Source organism: Hydra vulgaris, chromosome 12 (assembly GCF_038396675.1).
Source record: "Hydra vulgaris chromosome 12, alternate assembly HydraT2T_AEP".
In the NCBI taxonomy this organism is placed as follows: domain Eukaryota; kingdom Metazoa; phylum Cnidaria; class Hydrozoa; order Anthoathecata; family Hydridae; genus Hydra; species Hydra vulgaris.
In genome coordinates this window covers 56,997,664-57,017,599 of record NC_088931.1, presented here as the reverse complement: position 1 = coordinate 57,017,599, position 19,936 = coordinate 56,997,664, and the positions used below count along the sequence as shown (strand labels likewise).

Genomic DNA, 19,936 nt, shown 5'->3' with positions numbered 1-19,936 from the left:
ATATATATATATATATATATATATATATATATATATATATATATATATATATTCAACCCCAAATTTCAACCCCAGTTGTTTACTACTCCAAATATGTAAATTGCATTTTGTAAGAAAATATTAAATGAAATTTACAGAAATTTGATAAATAATTTGTATAAATACTAATTATTTATTACATTTTAGTAAATTTATGATAATATACAATGCATAACATTGTGCATATGCATTAGTTTAATAAAAGCAATACTTTTACATTTACTTTTAAAACTAAAACTTTGTATATATAACAATGAAGACAAATGATGTAATAAAAATAATGTGGCCAGAGACAACGTATACAGAATTATTAGTAAAAATGATCATTAAAAAAAATGCATCTTACCATCATTTTTATCATTAGGTTTGATCAATGGTTCTTTATCTCCTACATATTCTAGTGTACTAACCACTGGAGGACTCATCTACAATGAATATGTATACTTTATATATTCTAAAATAAATTTTAAAATAAATTATTGTACAATTATAATACTAATGTGTGTGTATTTGTGCTATAACTTTTAAAAAATTGTTGTGCTCTATATATTATAAAAAAAAACTAGAAATGAACATTTTTAAATATTTTCAGATTAAGGAACTGCAAGAAGTTTTATAGAAATATTTAAATAATTAAACTACAAAAATGATTGACATTTGTTAGCAATGGCGATAATTTAAACCCAGATTTAAAGACTTGTTTTAATATGCTTTTGCTTACATTATCCAAAATGGTGCATTACAGTAAAGGTACAACAACTTACATTATGCATCTGGACCTAGCATCAAAATGTTAATTATTAGTAATTAAACTATAAAAGGATTATTGGAAACCTATTAATACGCTTGTTTCTAGTAAAGCTAAAATTGGATTGGCTCATCCTAGTTTTTTGTGTCAGCAGAAAGTTAAGATCTTGAAAGTGAGTTGCATTCTTATGATGATATTGATAAAGATGATGATTTTTGTAAAGGGTTGGGGTCAAATATGTATTTCTATTTAGCAACAATGTTTTTTATTGTTATATTTGTAATGTACTTAATTAAAAACTTTTTTAATTATTTGTATTTGATTGAAATTTAATTGTAGTTTCATAAGCTTTTATAAGCATTTTTTTAAGTCTTGTTTTATTGTTTTGTTTTATTTTAAAAATCAAGAGTTTTATAACTGTTTTTATTTTGTTTGACAAATTTTATTTTTAATAACTTTTTTATTTATTTTTAACACTGAAACATATAAACATTTATTTTTAGGTGATATTTACTGTAAGATTTGTTTTCATCCTTCTATTTAGTATAGATTTTATCAATATTTTCTTTAATATTTTCTTGTTTATCAAATAAATTCAGTAATTGTTATTCAATCACTTCATGATTAAAAAAAAAAGTTAAAAATAAAAAAATTGTATTCAAAAAATGCTTTTCTTATAAAATAAAATAACAGTATGAGTACCATAGATTTTTAAATTTTTAGGAAATATTTTTGAAATAAGAACTACTTTCTTCAAATTTTTCCTTAGATTAGCTTTAATTTTAATAAAATTTAAATTTAAAAACTTTAAATTTTCAATCAGCTTATGAAGTTAAATAAAGTTGATCGTTTGTTTTTAAAAAATATTGAAACTTTTTTTTAACCTAAAATACAAAATAAATAAAGTTTATGCAGTCTAAACAATATTCCTATCACAGCCTTACAAAATTGTTTTGTATAACTCTGTTTTATACTCTTTAAACTATTTAACAAGTGCTGAATTAAATTTTGTTTTCATGCCAGCTGGGAATTAGTATCTGTAGTTTCAATTTTTATAAAACTCTAGAAATCCCTTTGACCACTTTAACTATTTTTTAAGTATTTTTAGGTGACATTTATTATAAGACTTGTTTTCTTTCTTATTAAATTTACTTTTAGTCATCCAACTCACTTTTTAATTTACAAACTTTAAATATATATATATATATATATATATATATATATACATATATATATATATATATATATATATATATATATATATATATATATATATATATATATATATATATATATATATATATATATATATATATATATATATATATATATATATATATATATATATATATATATATATATATATATATATATAATATTGACTATACTTAAAAAGTTATACTAAAAAAATTGATCTTAAAAATTCCAATAAAATCCGTCAAACCACCGTCGAACAATATAAACATAGTTGTTTAATTACGCTTTCATTTTCGCTTTCATTTTGCGCTTTCTTTCCGTAATCCGCTTTGCAACGCACAAGCGCACCACGTTATGGCGTTTATAATCCAAATTAAAGGGCGTTTAGTTATTAAAAACAAAATTATAACATTATAATAACTTAATGACCTTTGTTTCCTAAAAAACTAATAAAATAATGTATAATACACAGTTTTAAAAATACTTAATTTAATGTTACAAAACTACGTTAAATTTAAATTATAGACAAAACAAAAAAGTTTTCGTCTTTATTTAAACCAAAAATAAAAGTAACCTTTAACTCCAGTGAAAATTGCCGCGTCAATGAGCAAATGATCTTTTACTTCTATTTTTTGAATAAGTTAAGCGTTACGTAATTTATGGACGATTTCAAAAAATTCTATATTTTATAAGTCAGTAAAATATGCATCGATGTTTGAAGATAAAGATTAAAATTAAAAAAAAATTTACTATTGATTATGGTAGCTTGCTTGAACAGCAATTGTGGTAAGAGATCTTTCCTTAAGAAACTAGAGCCGAGGCGTAAGTTTGACATCTAGAACAGGTCCAGCTAGATTTGCTAGATTTAGATTTAGAGAAAGAACACCGTTTGAAAAACCAGTCAAAATATGAAAGCAGTAGTTCATACATAGACGAATAAAAGATTTATAGCGATAGAAAATGGAGTCAGTAGTAAGAAAATGCCAACCCTGAAAAATACTAACTTTGCTATGGATTGTATTTATGGTTTTCATCGAAAGTTGTTTGTAAAAGATTCAAGAAGACTCAGTATAAATGTTTTAACTCAATAATATTAAAATATTAACAATATTTCAGTAATTATCAACAGTAAACAACTAGTGTTTGTGTACTGCAATTAAAAGGAAATGACTCAATTATTTTGCAGAGGGCTTATAGTAAAACCAGCATACAAGAACTTATTGAATACCTTTAATGTCAATAGTAACAGCCCTTTTTTCACATAGATTCCACGGTAGAACCTTTCTGTCATTCCAGTTAACAAATCAGCAGTAAAACAAAAGGATCAAAATTTGTATTGATTTTCAAAAAGTAAGTTATTAGACTCTAAATGAGATATTAAAAGTTTTTAAACTAAAGACATGGTTACTAATTGTAAGAAAATTCATTAAAAGATTAATTTACTTAATAGTTACTCTGTGTGAGTTGATGATACCAAACCATATTTAACATATTTTGCAAGAATAAGTAATTTTTTTTTAATATGATGTTTGCAGAATGGACAAAAATCTTTGATGCAGAATTGACAAAAATCTTACTCTTTCCGAGAGTTGCCTGATCTATAGTATGCATATTTTTATATCTTCCTAAATACGTAACAAATATATTGTGCACAGTAAAAGATATTTCATACCATGAGCATAGATTTAAATAATGAGATTTGGTATTTTTGGTATTTGAAAATATTTGGACCAAATTTTTTCAAATACAATATAGTTAGTATCATAGCCTTAGGATAGCGTTCTTACTAAAATACTGATAGTTTTAATGAGATTAACAACTGACCCCACAATTTTGTCACTTTACTCAATTAACTAACTTTCATGAAAAGCAGCAAGTTGTATTTCAATCTTAAAACTTATTATTTATTTCGTTTACACAAATGTTGTAAAATTAGGTTTGATATTTCAATGTACTCTTTGTTTTACATTTTTCTCAATTACCTTTCGTTTTTGTTATTCATCTGCTAATACAGTTGCTTTTTATGATTAATTCTCGTCATACTGGTGACATTCTCATAATACTGATTGGCTTTTTGACACTGATTGATACTCTTACCTAGTCTTTTTTCATAAGTTTGGCTCTTACCTAGTCTTTTTTCGTAAGTTTGGCTCTTACCTAGTCTTTTTGAATCTCTAACCTTGTTAACATTTTGATTTGATTTTAAGACAAGCAGGTTTCAGACAATATCAGGAAAACATGAAGATAAATCAACTCAAGTTTTCTATTATATATATATATATATTTTTTTTTCTATTTGGAATTTATACGAAATCGTTTGAAAAATAAACAAGTTTGTTATTACTTATGTTTAAAATGTGTTTATGTTCTAAAAGAACATGGCACATTTTTGCGTAAAATACACTAATTCATTTGACATATTTTAAACTTACATTTTTAAAACATTAATCATCAGATTAATGTTTTAAAAATGTAACTTTAAAGAGCTAGCGTCTTTTGTGCCATCTACTAAATTCATTCTCGTGTTACTTGTCTTTCAATTAAGTCTTATCCTTTATCTGCGACTTCTCCTAAGTGCTTCAAAAACTCTTATTCATCTATTTTTTTTACCTAAAACATCAGTTCTTAAAAATTTGCTTCCTTCTTGTTGCTTTCCTGATTCATAAAATTTGCAACATTTATAAAATTTGCATCTTTTAAGATGTCTGTCAATTATTATCATGCTCTATAAACTTCATCTGTTCTCTTCCAGTAACTTCCAACTCTAAAATTGGTTGCTTGCAGCTTTGTTGAAAGCAAAAATATTGAAAGAAAAAATAATAATAAAGATTAAAGTTTAAAACCAAATTGCAATAAAAGTATCTTAATTATTAAGTACGATTAATTGCGCGGTTTGCGTCGGTTGTTTAACTGTGAAACAGTCGACCAATTAACTTGTTTTTAAATATATTACATCATAAATGTTATATTTTAGGTTATAACAATGACTTTGTTTTCATAATAAAAGAAGACTGAAAATAAAAAAGCCTTTGCAATGACATCATCGGCTCTTTCCATCATTGGTGCCAAGAACAAATTAGTAAAAAAGATTAAAATAAACTTTAAAACAAGGGATAAACCAATTAAGGACTTATTAGTTTACAAACTAATTTAATAATATCCTCACGCAAATAATTAATTTTTATATATGCATTTTTTATATGCATTAAATTTTATATACATTGTTTAGCAGATCCAAAACCGAAGAGAAGAAGACTAGAAGACTAAGACTAGAAAGTTTTAGTTTTGTTGAAAGCTAAACTAAGTAAAAATTACTTTTAAGTCTGTAATATGTTGAGCATGTTAAAAATATTTGGTTTTAAATTATTTTAATATTATCTCCAGCTACTACTTTTTTAGCTTATAATAAATTGAATGTGTTAAAAAAATATTTAATTATTTTAATAATAAACTTTGAATCCTAAAGATGGCGCTGAAAAAAATATGAAAATTACCTTTAGCGTGAACATTACTGATTAAATTATATAAAACCTTTAACGACTATTAATATCAATTCCTTAATCATATAAGTACTTCATATAATACACTTTCATAGATGAATCAAAAAATGGCTGCGGGTAATAATTTCTGTGACTCATTAAATTAATTAATGTAAAAAATATGTTGACCGCCCATCTCCTTAACAAATTTAGAAAAAATGAAAAAAAATTGATATAAATAAATTATAAATTACAATAAAAACTTTATAAAAGATAGTTTATTTACACAATAGAAACGACGTTTATAATTGAACCAACACCTGCGCAATGACCTTTGATAAGTACAAGTTACTCGTATTAAAAGAACTTTGTTGTTTATAGAGTTGAATTGCAAAGAGTTCTTGACTGTATACAAAATTTTTGTTGAATATGTAAGATAAAATAAAGAAATAAATGAATCATGAACTGAAAGTTCATTATTTACATAAAAAAAGTCTCTTACGGAATCGATATTAGTGAACACAATTTTTGTCCTTAATTTTTATTACCGTTGATTGTCAAATCTAGTACGTCAAAACATGAGCAAATTTAACCATCACTTTTACTTAAAATAAAGATCAAAAATGATCCGCAAAAGTAAATGAAAGTCATTTGTAGTTATAAATAAAATATTTATAAATAAGTAAATATTTACAAAGAGGCTTGTTAAGAAACTCACCGAACAGACACTAAATAGAAAATAGGTTTGTTAAGAAATTCGCAGGTTTGTCAATCCTTGTAAAACCTCAAACATCAGTTTTCTAAAAGTTAATACAAAAACATGAAAAATGTTAGAAATTCAAGCCCCTAGAAGAGTACGTTTTAATGTAGCTGGTACAATATATGAAACGTTTTTAGAAACCTTAGAGAGGTTTCCATCTACACTTTTAGGAGATTCATTACGAAGGGTTGACTTTTTTGACTCAAACACAAAAACGTACTATATAAATCATTCTGCTATTGCGTTCGATGCTATTTTATTTTATTATCAGTCAAATGGTCGCCTCATTCGTCCACCTCATGTGCCAATGGAAATATTCGAGGAAGAGTGTATTTTTTACGACCTAGGAACGAAAGCAATCGGAAATATGAAAGCGAAGGAAGGATATGAGTTTGATGATACCGAAACTACATTAACAGAGTTTCAAAAGCAAACTAAATTTCAAAAGCTATGGCAGTTTTTTGAGGAACCTACATCTTCTTTTGCGGCTCAAATTTACCTACTCATAACGCTAATAATAACCACGACTACTGTAATGTTAGACTGTTTTGTTACTCTAGCAGTATACGGACATTCTGACACGTTTAGGGTTTTAGACCACGTAAGTAATTACACTAATTTTATATTTTTAGCAGAATTTATCGCAAGACTAATAAGTACTCCGTCAAAGCCAAAATTTTTTAAATCAACTCGAAATATTGTCGATATTCTCGCAATACTACCGTTAATTACGTTTATAGCAATTACAGACGAACGTTTACAAAACGTTCTTTTCCATAAAGTTTTTCGATTGTTTCGAGTTCTACGATTAACACTGTGGGCAAGATATTTTCGCTCGCTCAAAATGGTGTTGGAGATTTTGTCAAACTGCGTTAGTGATATATTAATGTTAATACTATTTATTGCAATAGCATCAACTTTGCTAGGAACCATCACGTATTATGCAGAGCTGGAAGACAAAAACAGCCCTGTATCTAGTGTTCCAGACGGAATGTGGCTCGCTATACAAACAATTGTTACTTTAGGGTATGGGGATATCATTCCTGTAACAGTAATAGGGAAACTATTCACTGCATTAACAGCAGCTATTGGAGCCTTAACAGTGATTCTTCCACTTTTATCGTTGGAAGAGAAGTATATTGATATTTATACAAAGATGTTTCGGATTAAAGCCATTCACTTGGATCCCTTGAAACCCTTTGAAAAAAGCTTAAAAAGAATGTCATCCAGAAAATAAAAGCAAATTTTAAATGTTTTTGAAAAGATTTTAAATATTTATTAAATTAAAAATTCGTATTGCATTATTATATTTATTTAAATAAACTTGACTCGCTCCAGATCGATCGGAGAATCGCAATTGGTGCCTTCAGCAAAATATTTGTTGACAAGTTCATGTGTTCGGTATTTTACTAAAAAGAAACAAAACAGAAATTTAAAAATAGATTTTTAAATTACATTTTTATCAAAATAAAAAAAATTACGTGGAACTTTAAATTAAAAAAAAAAGTCTAGTTGTGCATTAATAAAAGTAACCAATTTTTATTTAAAAATGTATATTTAAATAAATTTATAAGAACTTTGTATGAATTGGAAGTTTAAACTTCATTATATTATATCGTACTACTGAATGTTTACCATCTTCTCGGTGAGTTTTAAGAAAACTAATATTAATTTTTAAGCAGATGGTAAAAGACCATTTGTAATAAAAAATGTTTAAAATTATTTTTAAAATTTATTTGAACTAAAACCTCTAACACGTGCAAATATTGGAACTTTGAAGAAGCGAGACAACAAACTTAAATTTAATCGCCAACAAATATTAAAAATGAAAGAAAAGCGATTACGATGAAAAAATTTTAATCAAAATATTTTTGTAAAAAAAAAATGAAAAAAACTTCATTAATATTTTTAAAAAGAGAGGAATAAACCTTTGAACTACATTGTGTGTAAAATCGGTTTATTATGTAATGAAAACATTTTAACCTTAAAATAAAAACACAATCGGTTTTATTTTTAAGTAAAAAAATAAAAAAAATTTGTTTGCTTGAAATTCGATAAAAGTATTTGTCCGACACGTAGTGAAAAATACATGTCGGACAAATACTTTAATCAAAATTCAGCAAATGATATTAACGTATTGTTTATCTTCTTCAAAAACCTAAAATTAAATTTAATGAATTTTGATTTGTAAAAAAACTGTTCTCTGGCTAGAAAAACACAAATACAATTTTCGGGCTTTCTTAGCGACAAAATTTAAAATAACTTTATGACACCTTATTAACTAAATTTGATCCAATGGAAAGAAATAAGTAGGGCAAACCTTCAACAACCTTTTTGCTGGCGAGTGTTTTTCTTCTTATAGAATAAAAATACCAAACTTCTTCAAGTTCATTTTTATTAAAGTCAGTAGGCTAGAGTTAATAAAGATTCTCTAATTAAAAGGTTTAATCTTTTATTAATCGTTTGTCAAGCCTGTTGTGAAAACCAAAGCAAGGAAAAATTATTACATTTCTCTTCAATAACGTCAAGTTTCCAGGGCCAAACTTCTGGAGAAAAAAAAAGTATCTTATCATTAGGCAGTACCATTTTGCATCAATTTTTAAGATGATAAAGAAGTTTGTTCTCAAAAGATTCTGGTGATAAAAGATAAAAGAGAAGATTACGATTAGAAACAGCAGCTGGACACAAAACAATGAAAAGAGGATTGACTTAAAATCAACAAAAAAGAAGCTTCCACGTCTGCCTAAATCCAGGAGATTATGACGGACGCAAAATTTTCAGTAAAAAGACGAAAGACATCAGCCCAAAAAGTCATCATTAAAAAAATCACACAAAAAAATCCCAGTCACCCTTAATGTAGTAGTACGAGGTCGAGGGCGAACTTGATGTAAAAAGTACAAGATAAAAGTTTTAGTGAAATCATAACAGGTCTAAACCACCTAAAAGAGAATAAAGGGCAAGCAAGGGTCAGGAGCAAGGCACGAATCAAAAAGTGAACGGTAATTATTTTAGATCTGGAAAATCGAAGTTCGCCCTCGACTACTACATTAAGGGTGGCTGGGATTTTTCTGTGTGATTTTTTTAAAGATGACTTTTTGGGCTGATGTCTTTCGTCTTTTTACTGAAAATTTTGTCACAAAGTTAACTAGATCGGTAAGAGATTGAGAATGACAAAGGTTTTAAGCTTTAGTGCGAGCGGGAAAAGTGGTACTAGAACCAAGTCATTCACTGTGATGAGCATTAAAGTAAAAAAAAAATTGTTTGCAGATGGATAAAGTCAAAGGGATCAGTAAATTTGATCAGAGGTACCTTCGAAAAGATTACAGCATAGGAAGAAAGAAAACGACAAATAACAAAAAGAAAGGCAATTTAGTGAGAAGGTACTAAAGGAAAGTACATAAAAGAATAGCCAAACCTAATTTCACAATAGTAATTTCACAATAGTAATTTCACAATAGTAATTTCACAATAGTAATTTCACAATAGTAGGTGAATTGATAAAAAAGTATATGCCCAGGTTAAGCATGTGACTAATAGAGTCTTCGCAAATCAAAGGGTAATAGCTATCAAAACGATAATCCCAAGATGAAACAGCCAAACTTTATTTAGTTTCACATACAAAAAAAAATAATTATTAAATGATTTTTAATTCTATTACTTTCTATATTTTTATTTAAGCTGTTATTAAGATTTTAAATATTTTCTTACAGTTTAGCAACGTTATAAATAAATTTCGAAAAAAAAATCCTTTGGTAAAAGAAAACTTTTTATTTACAACTTTTTACCCAAGGAACAAAATGATTTTAAACCAGGAATCTTATGTCTTTCTTTATTTTCTAGTGAGTTTATTGAAAACTTTTTTCTTATAAGTCTTCTGAATCAGAGTTATATGATATTTATAAACTGAATTATATTAATATTTATAAACTTATTAAAAAAAGCTTAATAACTGCCGAAATTTTGTTTATTTTCTTTGTTTAACTGCATTATCTACTGTATTAAAAAAACTAGCCTATTTATTCTAAATTTGGATACACACACAAAAAAAAATACAAAAAATTAATTTATTTACACTGAGATCACAAAACGAATAACAACTACTAAAGCAAAAAAAATTTCATATGTTCATTTATCTACTGGAACAGGAAAAGGCAAACTATTAAAGAAAAAAATTTATGATATGACCTTTATTAAAAAGGTCACCAAGCACAACTCTTGATTACACATTGGGTTCCATATATGAGTAAAAAATTGAAAGTATATCGACCTGAGTCTCAAAAGAACCAGCGTGCAAATAAGGGTCATGCTTACAGACCCTTTTCAAAAAGTAAATAAAACCAATTTTTAAATTACTTTCAAACCAAAGTTTATCTATTTTTCATAGAGCCAAACTATGAAACCATAAAGTACCAAAAAGTTATAATATTAATGTGTAGTCTTGCTGCAGTTAAACAAAAATTTCATACTACACATGCTTACATGTAATGGAAAAGTATTTTTTTTTATCTAGGGTAGACTGGAACACATTGGCCATAGGGTAGGTTGGCTCAGTTGAGTTTATTCAAACGCTTCAACAAGCCAGGAATCTAGGAGAAGGTTGGTAGTAATTACAGTCTTTTTCCAAAAAAAAAAAAAAAAAGTTTAATTTGAACATATTTGGAATTGTGACGTTTATATAAAGAGAAAATCTTTAAAGATTTTCGATAAGACAAAGTAAATTTTTGTTTGATTTTCACTAGTATTTGACAGGACTGCAATATGTAAGTACCAAGTTATAATTTAAGAATTATTTTAGTTTATAACACACACAATCATTTTTATACACATTATCAAATAATATACATATTTATACACATATTATCAATTGATTGTCTAAGAAGAAAACCATCAATTTAGAGAGTTTTTAAACTTTCGATTTTGACTACTTTCTTTTAGTCTAAGAAACAAAAATATACAATAATGTAAAAAAACTTCTTTTTCAATGCTTAGAGGAATTGGTTCTGGTAATAACGAGACACTGGAGATCAGAACTATTTCTTGTAAACGTGTTTTTTTTTTGGCAAGTTGTGCTGCCCTTCCTTTTTTCAAATTATTTATACATATTTCTAGTTCAGTGATAGTGACATTACTTGTATGTTATCAAATGTCGCATATTTGAATGATATTTCAGTTGTTTGACTGAAAAAATTATCTTCGAAAAATTCATAGTCTTTGATAATTTTCAAGTAGTAGTAAATTAAGTAAAAAAATCTGATAATCTTATCTGAAGCATGTGGAGTTAGGGTTTTCTTCTCATTGTTTTTAATACGTTAAGCTAACTGAGCTAACACTTCATTCTAATGTTTTTTCGATTAAGTTATAAGCACTATCAATTTCTTTCACAAAAGAATGATATTTCGAAAGATGAAATTTTTTTGCAATTTTCTTATACTGTGTATTCTTTAGTATAACCCCTTTTAAAGTAAAAACAATTGTTGAATTTTAATGGCACACATAAATCAGACCAAAAGATGATTTCTGTTACATTCAGACTTTGAGGAACATTTTGATTTTAACAATTTTTTTATCGTTTCATCCACTGGTTCAGATTTAAAGATTATCAATATGAAGCCTTTTCCTAACACAAGAGAGTTTTTAATTTTTTGAAACAACTCCAATGACTACTTGTGAATGTGAGCACAGCATTCCTGTTATATGTAGACTAAAAACATATGTACAAGATGCCACACTGTGGAATCAAAGTTTCATTTTCTGGCTTTGATGCCTATCAAAAATAATTCCTAATGTTAAAGGAATTTTAAATAATTTTTGTGAGAAATTTAAATAATTTTCAAAAGAATGACAATTAGCATTGGTTTTTACCTAATAGCATTTATTGCCTTTTAAATTAGTGACTTTTTTGTATAATTTGTTTCATCTTAAAATATGTACAGCAGTGTGAAAAATATTAAGATCACCGAAAAAAAAAAGCTTTTTTATTAGATAATACTACTTTTTAGATTCTAAAAAAGTGGCAGCACTGCTTTATTTTATCATCAACATCCTGTGGGTGTGGCTGAGTATTGAAATTATTGATTTGAATTTGAATCTGTTCACTTTTATTGTAGAATTATGTGTTTTAGTGAACATTTGGTATATTTTGCCTTGTGAAATGTAAGTTGCGGACAAGTGAATATGTATGGTTCAAACAACCATTAAATGCATATTTGTTAGATTATTGCTGTTGATAGTGATACAGTTTAATATTTTTCTGTTTTTTAGTATGTGATTTTGATTATTTAAGAATTTTTTGTTGTCAGATTATATTATATTTTCAAAATATGGGTAAAGTTGCTGACCCTAGTCCCAGAAAGTGAGGCAAAGTTGAAGCATTATTAAAGTTGGAAACATTTTCACAACGGGAAGTTGCCAAGAAATGTGGACTAAGTAAAACAGCAGTTTTTAACATCAAGAAACGATTGGACTTTGGTTTTACGCTCTCTTCAAGACGTTCCACTTCAGGCAGAAAACCAGTCATGACGCTATGTGTAAGAGGGTTTCTGCTTGCAAACTGTCGAAAAAACAAAAGAATGACCAGCAAGCAGCTCCAGGGTGTGCTGCAGGAGCACCAGATCAATGTCTCAACAAGTTATGTTCAGAGATGTCTGATACAAGATGGATTTGTAGCACATCAACCACGCAAAAAACCGCTCTTGACTAATGTTCAACAAATGCGACGGTTGCAGTGGGGCATGCATCACAAAGATTGGACCACAAAACAATGGAGAAAGGTACCATTTTTTATATAAGAGCTTACAATCCTGTACTTTAAGTTAAAACAAAATCTAACATATTTTTTTATGTAATACCGATGTTTAATATCATACATTACCCGCTAGTGCAATTGTTTTAAGTCCATAGGTATCGAACATTGTAGCAATTATTATGTTTATTGCATGAATGCAAAATGAAGTGAACATGTAACCAGTGATTACAGGATGTTAACCTAATGTATGCTCAAGACTTTTACAGTGGGTTTGTAATTTTAGGTTTGCTTCAGTGACAAGTCTATATTCGAGATACTCAATGATAAATGTCTGTACGTTAGGGTGGAGCGATTTTGAAAATTTTTGAAATTTGATTTGCCTGAGCAGCAAATCAATATCTTTTGGTGAAAAAAGAACCTTACTCTTTTTTTTTTTAGTTTAGATGAGTTCTTGAGGTTCCTCTTAGGATTCTAAATTTTTGATGGGTCCTAATATTGTTTAAATTTTTTTTTTCTAAACTATATCAACTTGATACTTAAAAGAAGCAAAATAATATGCTGATTATGAAAATAATATTTGTTTTTATTAAAAAAGTAGAGTTGTTTTTTTCATTAAAAACCCCCGCCCTCAACAAAACGGGGGTTTTAAGGTATATTTTTGCAAGTATTTTTTTCACTAAAAATTTTTTTTAATAAAATTATTATTTATGAAACAAGCATTTTTTTCTGCTTTTTTTGAGTCCAAGGTTGATATGGTTTAGAAAAAAAAAAATCAAAAATATTAGGACCTGTCAAGAATTTAAATTCCAAAGAGGACCCTCAAGATCTCATCAAAATCAAAAAATATTTTTTTACTTTTATCTTATAATTAATAGACATTGATTCCTGTCTCAGTAATATTGGTTTTTAAACTCTTTTTTTTTTTGCTATGAAAATTGCTCCACCCTACTGTACGTGCGCTGTTGTTCTGGGGAAGAATTTTAACTGCAATGTCTGGTGAAGACAGTCAAGCATCCTACCTCAGTAATGGTATGGTCGATGATAAGTTCTCATGGTGTAGGACCCCTTAGAATTGTTGAAGGCAGAATGGATCAACATCAATACATCAACATATTAGAGAAAAAAATTCTACCCCAACTTCTAATTTATTTTTTTGATGGTGGTTTTATCTTCCAACAAGACGGCGCATCGTGTCATATGGCACGCTCTGTTACAAACTTTTTGAACCATAATAATGTTCCTGTCCTAACATGGACTGGTAATTCACCTGATATGAACCCGATTGAAAACTTGTGGATGATAGTCAAAAAGAGAATTGCCGACATAAAGCCAACAACAAAAGTCGCATTGACTGAGGCGCTCATAGAGATTTGGACACATGATCCAGAAATACAAGACATGTGTCCAAGACTGATTGATGGGATGCCTAAGAGGGTTGAAAAACTTATTGCAGCTAGAGGAGCACAAAATACTGAACTAGGTTCATTTTATGACATTGCGTGTGTCTTTATAAGAAATATCAGAAAAATTCACTTTTTTGACAATGGTCTTAATATTTTTCACACCACTGTATAGTGTCTTTGTCTCACATAATAGTACATAATATTTATATACTAAAATATATATATATATATATATATATATATATATATATATATATATATATATACATATATATACATATATATATATATATAAATATATATATATATTTATATATATATATATATATATATATATATATATATATATATATATACATATACATATATATATATATATATATATAGACCAGCGCATGCTCGTACTGCCGAAAATATCGCTACTGTTCGTGACAGTGTGGCTGAAGAGCCGTCCACATCAACTTGTCGTCGTAGCCAACAATTGCACCTCTCACGCTTGTCGATGATGAACATTATGCATAAAGACTTGCATTTACACGCTTACAAGGTGCAGTTAACCCAAGAACTAAAGCCCACTGACCATCTCAAACGTCGTCAATGGTCAGAATGGTGGCAAGAAAAGGCAACCATCGATGATCAATTTCCGAAAAAAATCATCTTCAGTGATGAGGCCCATTTTCACCTTAGTGGCTTCGTCAACAAGCAGAATTGCAGCATTTGGGCGAATGTTAATCCGAGAGTGATTGTCGAAAAACCAATGTACCCACAAAGAGTGACTGTTTGGGGTGGTTTATGGACTGGCGGCATCATCGGACCATATTTTTTCCAAAATGATGCCGGTCTGGCAGTTACTGTGAATGGTGTTTGCTATCGTGAGATGATAACGAACTTTTTATGGCCCGAATTGGACCATATAGATGTGAAGGATATGTGGTTTCAACTTGGATATGTGGTGCCACTTGCCACACAGCTAACGAAACAAAGGCTCTTTTGCGCGAAAAATTCAATGGCCGTGTTATCTCACATGATGGCGATGTCAATTGGCCGCCAAGATCATGTGATTTGACACCGTTGGACTTCTTTCTTTGGGGGTATTTAAAAGAAAAGATGTACGTTGATAAGCCAGCAACAATTCAAGAGCTAAAGGATGAGATAATTCAGCACATTAACGGCATAGAACCTCAATTATGCCTCAGCGTCATCGAAAATTTGCACCATCGGATGGAGGTGCGCCGCCGAGGTTGCGGCGCCCATTTGGCCAATATTTTATTCCATACATAATTGAATCATACCATATTATCATAATAAAAAGATGTTACAATAAATTCCTTAATCATTTGTGTTTTATTCAAATTTAACATCGGCCCTTAAAATTTAACCACCCTTTATATATATATATATATATATACATATATATATATATATATACATATATATATATATACATATATATATATATATATACATATATATATATATATATACATATATATATATATATATATATATATATATATATATATATATATATATATATACATATATATATATATATATATATATATACATATATATATATATATATAAACACACACACACACACACACACACACACACACACACACACACACACACACACAATAACAACTTAAACAAAAATTATAAAAAAAAATAACAAAAATATAAAAAACTATAAAAATAAAAGTAAGAATCAACAAAAGGAATGAATACGGAAATGAAGGGCTAACCTTAAGCAATGTGATAAATTACAAGTGGACCTTCTTGCAACTCATTAAAAAAATCAGACAAGTATGTCTAATTTACAAACAGAATAGCCAAGACAACATTCATACTAACTTTATTATTTAATAAATAAATGAAACCATTATTAAAGGGATCCAGAAGAGCAGAGACAAGTTGTGTTCATACCATAAATGAACCTTAGAAAACAAGTTCAGAGTTAATTAAACATACCAAAACAAATTTTTATTGAGATATTAATCTCAATAAAGTTTTTGTATGTTTAATATAAGTCATTCAAAGTTTAGACTTTTCATTGCCAATTCAAAATTCTACATCCACTCCTAAATAGTACTTCAAGAATGAAGAAATCATTCTTTTGGTTGTAACTATAAAAACAGGTTTTGCATGAACCAACTTATTTCCTTTTTTACTGAAAAAGTTATTTTCATTTTAACATTTATTTTCATACGTGAAAAGAACATATTAAAAAAAAAAGTTTCATTTGGCATAACTTTCATATAACACTTTGAAAAATACAATATTCACTTTTTAATTTAACTACTCTTGGGTAGATAGATTTAGAAGTAGTCCTGTCAAAAGTTTGGTTGCTGCCATAACTGTTAACAAGAACTGTATCATATAGTTTTTGTTAACAGTTATGGCAGCAACCAAACTTTAATGTTAATTCTAAACACTGCTGGTTGGTTAAAAAATAACACCAATAATTCATTTGCTGATGATAGCATCGAAAAATTGTATGACTTTTATAGTATACTGTTACGTTATGCTGGCTTAACTGGGACTGTAAACAATATGTTAGATGCTTGGCATAGCTTAGTTGATTATACTGTCAAATATTTGGCACCAGATAAAACTAAGTATCGTAAAGTATGGTATCAAATTTTTTCGAGTTCTTTTAAAAAAGAGTGGGATCCAGTTCTGCTTCTTGTTGAACTGTTGTTTGTATTGCCTGTTTTGAATGGAAAAGTTGAGCGTCTTTTTTCTCTTATGAATCGAAGTAAAACAGATACAAGAAACCACTTAAATGAAAAACAATTAAACAATTTAATTCGGGTTTGCATGAATGAAACAAATAGTGATGAATTTGATTTGAATACTGCGATTGAATTATGGGCTGAAGATACCTTGAGTAGGGCTGGACAGATAAGCAGAAAAGTTTATTTTAAAAAGGAAATAAAACTATAAAAACACTAATTGATTTAGAACCATCATCTGATGAAACTTTGGGTTTAGAATCGTCATCCAACAAAACTTTAGAACAGGAAACAGATGAAACATATCTGAACACGCATTTATTATGATTATTATAGTAGCATTTCATAAAAAAAAATTCTTTTAGTTGCAAGTATTCAGTTTAATTTTTTTTACTATTCTATAAATTTGTTTTCAAATTTTTTTTAAAAATGTTTAAAATAAAATATAGCAGGAACGAATCAAGCCTGTTTTGTTTCCTGCTGGAGTGTTATGGACTCCCAAATAATATTTATTATTTGTTGCTTTTCTTTTTCTTTTTTATTAACCTTAAGAAAAAAGTTTCGGTTTCAAATAGTAAATAACACAATTTTTCTGTTTATTTAGGTAGTTTGTTTTTTATCAGGACAATAAAATTAATTAAAAAGTAATTACATGCCGCAACTCACATAACTTTTAAAACTGTCCTTTGGTTACTAACCAAACATAAGATAATAAAAGGAAATGAATTGTTTTGAAACTTAATTTCAAAAAGACAATGGAATGCATAAAAATTTATTTTATGCATTCCATTGCAATGGATTTTAAAATTGTCAACAAAGAAAAGATTAACAAAACTACATCGATTTTTGCTTGCTGGCAACTAAAAGTTAACCGTTTATAATGATGCTCAATATTAAAAACATTTTGTTCATGGAAAAAAGTAAAAACTTCAATCCTAATGACAATTTAGTAATCGCGCAATTCAAGAATGAATCAACTTGATCTTTTGCTCGCTTTTTTATTTGACGTTAGTAAAACGAAAACATGTTTCTCTTCATATTCTTCTGGACTCAAATAAAAATAACGACGAAAATAAAGTTTTATCTATTTTTAAACTGTAATGTCTTAAATTTTAAAAAAATCCATAGCAAATGCAACAATGTTTAATCTACACAATATTTTTATTATAAATAAATTTTTCTTATTCAATTATTAAAAAAAAGGAGTCCTAAATCAAAGTGAATATTATTAGAAAAACTGTTCATTTAACTTTTAGTAAAAGTTAAATAAACAGAATTGATAATATTTAAATGGAAATTAAAATTAAAATGTTAATAATTATGCTTATTAAACTATTATGGTTTGTTTTCATTTGTCTTTATATGTTTTAATGTCTTATTATGTTATATAATATAATATTATTTAATCTGTTAATTAGTTAATTAGTGACATCACTAATTAAATGAATTGGATGTTATCAAACTTCCTTTATCAAAATGAAATAAAATGAAAATCTGCGCGCTTAATTTTAAACTATTAACATTAGCATGTAATTTGAATGTTAGTTATTTGCAAGTTTAAAAAGGAATACTATTTTGTTAATTTTCAAATATTAAGTTATTTTTGTATTTATAAAGTTCAGTCTTGAAGAACTATTACAAAGATTAAAATTAAAACAAAGAAAACAATAAAAATGTTGACCGCCCAAAAAAAACAACAGTTGACTGTCAATTCCAAGGGTTAGCCAGCCAAATTGAGTGCTTGCCTTTGATTTCTTATTTTCCACGCTAAATATGTGTGTTTTTTTATTCAATTTTTCATATTTAACATAATAGGTATTTCATATTTAATATTATTGGTAGGAACACTGTTAAACTGTTATTAGGTTTACTACTCTAATTCAGTTTGTTAATGTCAATGGATTCTTATTATGCCAACTATTTCCTTTCATGTTAGTTATTTATAGATAAAGTTTTTGGGTGCAGCCAGTCGAATATCCCATGGCATTTTTTGCAATGTTCAGTTGCTCCAGAAGCATGCCAATTGCCATTCATGCTATTAGTTTGGTGTTCTGTGCTTCTTTGCAAAATTCTCTTTTTTGTTTCTTCAATATAAATTTCCCCACACGAACACATAAGCTTTTACACCCCAGGGTTTCTGTTTGGCATTAAACTAGATTTGTTGTTACAGAGAATCGTTTTTAAATTAGGTGGTGTTGTAAAAATAACTTTGACATTATATGTTACTCCAGTAATAATTGCAGGGTTGATATTTGAGTCGGGTTTTATTTGTATGTTTTTCATTGCTTCTTTACGGTGGATTTTAAAACCATAATGGTAGTTATTTGTGTTAGTTATTTTTATATCTAAAAAATTTTAGTTCTCTCTGATCATTTTCAACCCCTGATGTGTACTGAATATTGGAGTCTTTTTGATTTAATAAAATAAGAAATTTGTTATGCTTTTCAACTGATTCAAATCTGGCATGGCTATCATCAACATACCTTCTATAAGATTTTGGTAAAAAATTGTTGAATTCCGCAATATATAGAGCTCTCGTTTCCAATTTTTGTAAGAATGCTTCTGCAATAACAACCAGTGATAATCCAATTGGACCTGAGTTAGGTATGGTTCTAATTTCATTTTTATACAAAAAATTGCATTGACTAAGAAAGTTCTATTAATTGGTGGATGTCAGTAAGTGTTAATTTGTTTCTTGTTTTAAGATCAGTTATATCATTGTTAAGATAATCAAATATCACAGGTATGGCTTTATCAATTGGTATTGATGTATACAAAGCTACATCATACGATACTTGGATTTCATCTGGACTGACACATCAAGATT

General features: G+C 27.8%; 3 protein-coding genes across 3 annotated transcripts in view; 1 reads left to right on the top strand and 2 right to left on the bottom strand.

Annotated features, from left to right (window-relative positions):
- LOC100204541 (proton-coupled amino acid transporter 1) overlaps window positions 1-494 on the bottom strand; it is a 62,914-nt gene extending 62,420 nt beyond the window's left edge. Inside the window, exon 1 of the mRNA XM_065813815.1 lies at window positions 386-494. Within this exon, the coding sequence (XP_065669887.1) occupies window positions 386-464 (79 nt within the window). The 5' untranslated portion in view covers window positions 465-494. The remainder of the gene's footprint in view (window positions 1-385) is intronic.
- A 5,345-nt stretch (window positions 495-5,839) lies between these two features.
- Window positions 5,840-7,851, top strand: LOC100215106 (potassium voltage-gated channel subfamily A member 10). Its single transcript, XM_065813813.1, has one exon. The coding sequence runs from the start codon at window positions 6,291-6,293 to the stop codon at window positions 7,458-7,460; it is 1,170 nt and encodes a 389-aa protein (XP_065669885.1). The 5' UTR covers window positions 5,840-6,290; the 3' UTR covers window positions 7,461-7,851.
- Window positions 7,468-19,936, bottom strand: part of LOC101237540 (ATP-dependent DNA helicase Q5) — a 91,705-nt gene continuing 79,236 nt past the window's right edge. Inside the window, exon 20 of the mRNA XM_065813812.1 lies at window positions 7,468-7,632. Coding sequence (XP_065669884.1) covers window positions 7,538-7,632 — 95 coding nt within the window. The 3' untranslated portion in view covers window positions 7,468-7,537. The remainder of the gene's footprint in view (window positions 7,633-19,936) is intronic.

What these genes read in the sequence shown, in the direction of transcription:
- LOC100215106 (XM_065813813.1), top strand. Translation starts at nt 6,291, where the DNA reads ATGTTAGAAATTCAAGCCCCTAGAAGAGTACGTTTTAATGTAGCTGGT.